Source organism: Leiobunum rupestre, chromosome 6, assembly GCF_980474605.1.
Source record: "Leiobunum rupestre chromosome 6, qqLeiRupe1.1.hap1, whole genome shotgun sequence".
NCBI lineage: Eukaryota > Metazoa > Arthropoda > Arachnida > Opiliones > Sclerosomatidae > Leiobunum > Leiobunum rupestre.
In genome coordinates, this window is record NC_143389.1 from 27,447,688 (window position 1) to 27,455,462 (window position 7,775).

Consider the following 7,775-nt stretch of genomic DNA (forward strand, 5'->3'; position numbering starts at 1 on the left):
TAATAATTCCGAAGGTAGTTTTTCTCTAATAAATAGTATTTGCTTCAATAATGGCTTTTGATTTCGTTTTCTTTTTAACATTTCTATGCGTAGTTCTTTTTTTTGGTCAGCTCCATTTTCAATTACTTAAAAAATAATATGTCAAGGTCGTGTAGTAGCGCGGGTTTATCATAGATGGCAGGAGTGAGTTACTCGAAATATCGAAGCAGACGATCTTTCGCTACAAAGTTTGCGAGGACGGGTATTGAATCGCGGTCCTCCCATATTCTTATGGTACCTAAATGGATTCTTGATAACATGTTTTATTTTCGTGATAAAGGTACTTATTTGTTGCCTAACATTAAATAAACATTTAACAACATTTTTAAGTAAAATTTGTAATTTTAGTATTTAATTAAATTTCATATTCAATTGATTGTTCCAACGGAAGGAATTATACTGTACTATTTTAACAAGAATATATGAATGGAGTATAAATAATATGAACTTTGTTCGATTAAATTATTTTCAGTAGGAGACGTAGAATAGTAATATGCTTGGTGATAAAAATATTTTGAATATGGTTAATTCGATCAAACAAACGCTTTATTTTGAAAACTGAATTTCATTGGAAAAATGGAAGCAAAAGAGAAGACCCTATCGTTTGATAAAAAATCAGCTGCATGCCAACGCGACGCTAAGATTTTCGGGCGTGTTCTCTCTCTGCGCCGAGAGCGATAAAAGCGAGCGATAATCATCTTAGTTCGCGACAGACTCGTTCGTCGCGCCGTAAGCGGCTTCCGTTGATCGTGGTATTTCCACGCTTAGAGAAGCTTGCTCGCTCAAGAGAAAGCAAACGAGGAGAGAGCGGGATTCGTTTAGCTAAGCTTAGATTGAGATTGCTCACTTTGAGATCCGTCGATTCAACTCACCGTCTTTAATAACTCTATTTAAAAGCCAATTTTCGACACTTAAATTCTCACTGTTCATTTAGTACTCACATTTTTGCCCACGTATGGTAGCGAAGGTCAGATTTTAATTTGCGGTCACCGTTCCAAAAAACGCGGGGGGGGGGGGTTCGGGATATTTTGGGCGTGTTATATCGTCTGAAAGTGTGAAACAACTATCTATATTATAAAAACCACTTGATCGTCGTCGTCGTCCGAGCTTCGTCTTTCTGGCCTCTGTAATCGAAAACCCTGTTAAGCCAGCCGAGTGTTATAGTCTGCGCGTATGGGTAGTGGCCCTTCTTTTTCCACGCTATTCTGTGGTCGAGAAAACCTATTAGCTCGGTCTCTCGGAGTCTTTATACTCAGTCGGGGTAGCAGTAGGTAACATTGTCAAAGCTTGGAGGGGGAATGCGGCAAGCTTTTCCATACTCCCGGCCTTTCCGCCGGATTGCGAGGCGAGGCGTGCATGGGAAAAAGGGGTAGGGGTGCCTCACTGGGGGCTTTGGAAGAGAGAGAAAGGTGAGTTTTTGAGTTATTTTTGCGAGGCAAAAAGGGTATCCTGGTAATTCTGGCATGGGAAAAGGGGAAGGGTGCCTTACTGGGGGGTTTGGGACGAGAGAGAAAGGCAGGTTTTTATGATTTTTTTTGCGAGGGGAAAAGGGGGTGGTTCGACTATGGGGAAAAGGTTACCACGGAAATTATCGCATGGGAATATGGTGAAAAGGGTACCACGGAAATTCTCGTATGGGAAAAAGGGCGGAAGGGGGTGCCTCACTGGGGGGAGGGGTTGGGACGAGAGTGAAAGGCGAGTTTTTATGTTACTGTTGAAAAGGGGGTGGTTCAACTATGGGGAAAAGGGTACCACGGTAATTATCGCATGGGAAAAAGGGGGGAAGGGAGTGCCTCACTGGGGTGGAGTGCCTCGAAACACACAACTAGCCAAGGGCCCTCCCGTAGGGTAGGCTTCTCGGCTAGTCCTTTATATTGTGCGCCTCGTGGCTTAAGCGTTTGAGAATCTTCGCTTTCACCATTTTTGTCATCGTTTTGCGACGGTCGATCAGCATTTGGGGTTGAATACTAAACATAGGTTTACACCTAGAGAAAGGTTACTAATACAAAAAGTAAGATTACCGTTGAACTTTGTGTACTTAATTTGTATTCATTGAGTGGATTTCAACGGATTACTTTCTATAAGGTAAGATATTTCTAATGTTAAATGAAATTATTGGTAGACTTTGAAAGTTAAAATTATTTACCCTAATGAATTTATTAAATAGAAGTCACTTCTTGCCAACCAAAAAGTAACAATATTGACATATTAGATAATCGATCAGTGGTGTAAAATGTAAAATATAAATGTGGTTCTATTTTTGTTATCGAAACAAAGCACCCTCTACGGAAAAGATTTGAGTGATATAAATATTACATAAAAACAGGTAATATTGAAAATGAACCGGCTGTACATATTTGGAGTTATACTAATGATTACATGCTGAATTTTGATGAACCGGAAATTTTGTATAGAGAGGTTAATTTGTTTAAACGCCGTTACGTAGAATCTGTTTATATTAATAATGCTACTAAAAAGCCAATGGATCTAAAAAATGGGTTTGAGGATGCGAAATGTTTGGGGAAGATAGTTAACAAATATCTGTATAAAAACAGCATGGGAGAGAAAGATTTGGGTCTACTCTCTAGGTCCAGTAATTTTTTACCTCTCCGAGGGGACAAAGTCCCCTAGGAGGGGTTATACAACGACCGTGTCTGTCTGTGGGTCTGTGGGTCTGTCAGGCCTGCGAACGCGTTCGCATTTTCGGTGCAAAGTGTAATCACTGCGTACGCAGTTTCTCGAGATCTCTGCGTTCGCAGTTGCTAGTAATTAGGGAACAAAGTTGAAAAACCGTGTTTGCAAAACCACCGTGGGACGGTGAGCGTTAACGGATTAATTTGCAGTCGGGGTTGGTTTGGTGGTTTTTTTTTTCGTCAACGCTCGCCGTCACGACAGGTTTAATTCAGGAGTTTGGATATTTCGCTATTGTAATGTTTATGTGTAGGGTGGTATTGTTGTGTTATTGTTATGACGTTTGTGGGTGTTGAGTTTGTGGTGTGTATGTACGGGTGGTAACTCTCCAACTCTTTCTTATTGACTTTTGGGACGGACCGAGTGCTGAGTGTAATGCTACCTCTCAACATCCAATGGCAGGGTTTCCACCAATTGTTCACGGTATTCGTCTTAGTATCAATTTGCGATCGCATCGGGCGGGTTTCGAACCCGAGACCGCCTGTTTGACAGGCGGACGTTCTACCACAGAACCACCGACACTTATTACATTTCATTGAAAATTAGACCTTCACCTTTATCGAAAGCGTATTTAATAAAACATGAAATTTTGGTTTAATTGAAATAGAGCAAGATTTCGTGAAAGATTTAAATTATTGCATCGAAGAAATTCTAATTTAGCGATTTCTCATTTGATTAAAAACAAATGCGTCACCCAGGTTTCGAACCCGGGCTGCTCAGTTAGGCAGTCGAGCGCTCTACCACAGAACCAACGATAACTTCAAGCTATAATGCAAATAAGACACTCATTGTAAGCATAATAGTTAACAAAGTCTTGAATTTTTTTACGAATGAAATTGTGAAGGCCTAATGTGGTTTTTTTACGAAAAAATTATAAAGACTTAATCTTGTTTAATATAATAAGTTGCTTTATTTCAATTTGGTACTTTTGTTTAGTGTTTTTTTAATGAATGGAGTTAAAGATTTTTTCTTCTATTATTTGACGTTTTATTTTAATGAATGGAGTTTAAGATTGTTCCTTCTATTATTTGACGTTTTATTTTTGCGGTTGTATATTTGTTTTATCTTTTATTCTTTTAAAATTATTTACTTCTTCCGCAAAATGGTTAATTTTTTGGAGGAACCTTTTTACTTATTTTTTGTGTATTAATGTTTTGAGAACCTTTACGTTTGGGAAAGGATAATTTTTGACGGAACCTTCAAAGTGTATACGTCGCATTTTCAAAAAATTTAATGGTCAAATCTTGTTTTAGCGCAGTCAGCAGATAAGGTAAAGGGTAGAACCCGTTAGTTTTTTGTAATTTATTTAGTTTTTTCAGTCGTATATTCTTATCTATTAGGTTTAGCGTATTGGTTTTCAAGCTTAATAATTCATTTATTAACAACATATCGAGTTGGTCTGGTTTTCAACTCGGTCGTAATTTATTTTAAACGTTTTCTCGGCTGATTAAGATGTTTAATGCAGTTCATCAATTGGGTTCGTTTGTGTTTATTTATAAAGAACCCTAACTATTCCCTCTGTTACGTCATAGTTCTGTTGTATAACCTTTTTATCATTTTAACGCTTATCAATATTTTTCACGATATTAGCGATTTTTTAAATGACTACATAAAGTTAATTATTTTTTAATTTTTGTATATAAACTTAACATTACTTATGTATCTGGAGTTACAGTCATTCGTCCATCAATTATGTAAGCATCCTACTCTCTTAATAAAAAGATTAGTTTAACTTAAACCCATTGGTATCACTTTATTTTAATCTTCGTTGCTGTCACGAACATCTTTTTGGTCCGTCGAGCCGGATATAAATCACCAAGCGGTTAATCAGTCAAATGAATCGTTAAGACCAGTATCCTTTATCGTGAGACGCAGCTACGCAAGTTTGAATTCAGTCATCTATCAACGGTGGTTAACTTCAATCTTCAAATGGATCCGTACCTCATCAGGAGACGAACAGTCAAGGGTCAAATAACCAGACTTGAGACGGTGAAGACAAATCATGCCATCACACCGATAATACCAGCAGCAGTTAAGCTGTATAAAGACAAGGCTAATACACTCGCTCACGAATTGGACGACGTACATGCAAACATCGTTAACAGGTGCCCGTCAACGGACTTAGAAACACATGAGACAGAGTACAACGATCTCGTCACTCGCATGGAAGATCTGGTTGTATTCTTCACTTTTCTCAGCAATCAAGTACCAATAGTGAGAGCGACTAGTCAACCCACAGCAGATATCAAGTTGCCAAAACTGGAATTACCTGTCTTCGGAGGGAATTATATCGATTGGTTTCCTTTCCATGACCTGTTTACTGCCACGGTCCACAGTAATGCAGCACTATCCAACGCTCAAAAGTTTCAATATCTGAAGTCTACTCTCCGTGGCGAAGCAGCGTTACTGATTCATTCGATACCAGTCACGGATGGTAACTATACCGAGGCTTGGGATATATTACTTAACCGTTTTAACAATACGAGAGAGATCATAAATGCTCATGTCAAACGGTTATTCAATCAACCTTCAGTTAAAGACGAATCGGCAACAGCCTTGAGACGATTGATTGACACTAGCGCTGAATGCATACGAGCATTAAAGGTCTTAAACGAGCCAGTTCAATATTGGCATGCGATGCTGTTACACATAATTGGAGAGAAACTTGACCAGGAATCCAGACGGCAGTGGGAGTTATCACTAAAAGGAACCGCAAAGCCAAAATACGAGGATTTAACAACATTCCTCGAACAAAGAGCCAGGGCCCTAGCTGCCTCCCAACCGTCAAGCAATATAAAGATAAAGACGTTGGCGTTTCCCAAGACAAATCCATTATCACACCATGGTTCAATTCAAGACAACGTCTGTCCTATCTGCAGTGAACAGCATCCCTCCTTCAGATGTCCATCATTACTCAAAGCCAATCACGAAACCCGTTGGAGACTGGTAAAAACACATTCACTTTGTTTTAACTGCTTAAAGGGAGACCATGTTAGCAGCAACTGCAAAGCCGGAAGCTGTCGAAAATGTAAGGCGAAGCACAATACGCTTTTACATGCCGAATTGCAAGAGAATTCCTCGATTCAAGAAAGATCGAATGGAGACATCGTCGTTCATGTGTCACGATCAAAATCAGGACCTGCTCAAGTCATATTGCCAACAGCTATGGTTCAAATCCAAGGAAGTCAAGGCAGTACTTGGTCCAGTCGAGCTCTGATAGACTCTGGTTCACAAGCAAGTTTCGTGTCTGAACAACTCATGCAGAAACTAAAACTTAGACGGAATTATCAAAATATACAGATAGGAGGAATCAGTGCCACTGGTATCACTCATTCAAGAGGTGGTACAACGCTGAACTTGGGCTCTCACACAAACGCCAATTTCCATATCACTGTCCCAGTACTTATTCTCAAGAACGTGACGGAAAGACTTCCCAACTTCACCTTCAATATCCAAGACTGGTCTCATTTCAAAGGTCTAAAGCTGGCAGATCCCACGTTCCACGTATCAGGTTCAATCGATCTCTTGCTAGGAGCTGATGTCTACTTGGACTTAATTGAAGATGGGAAACTCTCGGGAAAACCTGGACTTCCTGGCCCTTTCAACACCGTATTTGGCTGGGTGGTAGCTGGAACTCTTGGAGGTTACGAGACCAAGACAACATCTTCAATCAAAATCAACCATTGCAGCCTCGAACAGCAACTCGCCAAATTTTGGGAAATAGAATAGCTAGCCCGAGACCACTTTTTACCTCCATCGAACGACAATGCGAAGCTCACTTTCAAGATACAGTCACTCGAGATCCCAAAGGAAGATTTATCGTCAGATTACCGATGAAAACTAACAAAGAGAAATTCGGTGAATCACGATCCATAGCCTTACGACGATTTCAATACATCGAAAAACGACTACGAGCTAATCCTGAAATCTACAACAAATACAAAGAATTCATGGATGAGTATCAGACTTTAAATCATATGGAATTGGTACCCACTGATCATCTCCAGGATGACAACGCTTATTACTTACCACATCATGCAATATTCAAAGAGTCAAGTTCTACCACGAAGACCCGGGTCGTATTTGATGGCTCGGCAAAGATGGCGAATGGAATTTCCCTAAATGACGTTCTTCTCGTGGGACCGAAATTGCAAGACGATTTGGTGAACTTATTAATAAGATTCAGGAGTCATGCCGTAGCATTAACCGCAGATATCGAGAAAATGTATCGGCAGATATTGGTTGCCCCGGCAGATCTTCGCTACCAACGTATTCTCTGGCGACGACAGAAGGAAGATCTCATTCGAGATTATCAACTGAAGACTGTAACATACGGGACATCAGCGGCACCCTATCTCGCTACAAAAGTTTTGCAACAATTATCCGAAGATGTCAAGTCCAATTATCCATTAGCAGCTCAAGCGTTACGAGAAGATTTTTATATGGACGATCTCTTATCTGGTACTGACGATACCAATACAGCGATTAAACTACGAGAGGAATTAAATATAGCAACGAATCAAGCTGGACTCCCATTGCGAAAATGGGCCTCAAACGATTCCCGTCTCCTGGAAACCATTCCGTCCGACCTACGAGAAACTCTAGTTCCTCTAAACATGGATAATGCAGAATCAATTCTTACCTTGGGATTGCAATGGACTCCAGCGTCAGATGTCTTATCCTTTTCTGTCAAGTCACCAAAGTCACGACTAAAAGTCACTAAACGCACTATGCTGTCTGACACGGCCATAGTGTTCGACCCGTTGGGTCTCCTAACACCAGTCCTCGTTCGAGCAAAGATTCTTTTACAAAAAATGTGGCAAATTAAGATTGGTTGGGATCAAGAACTACCCGAAAATATCGTTCAAAGATGGGACACGTTCAGAGAAGACTTAACCATGATCGAAAAACTACGTATTCATCGACATATCGGTCAAGTACACATCAAGACGTCGAGTCTTCATGGTTTCTGTGACGCCTCAGAGACAGCTTATGCAGCAACGGTGTATCTGAAGACCACAACTTACTTTGGAACGACTAAGGTT

The 7,775-nt window shown here is 40.1% G+C and overlaps 1 protein-coding gene across 1 annotated transcript; it reads left to right on the forward strand.

Annotated features, from left to right (window-relative positions):
• Nucleotides 1-4,659: 4,659 nt before the first annotated feature.
• LOC149940555 (uncharacterized) lies at nt 4,660-6,459 on the forward strand. The gene has a single exon (XM_090179310.1). It carries the CDS (start codon nt 4,660-4,662, stop codon nt 6,457-6,459), a length of 1,800 nt encoding a protein of 599 aa, XP_090035436.1.
• Nucleotides 6,460-7,775: the final 1,316 nt, after the last annotated feature.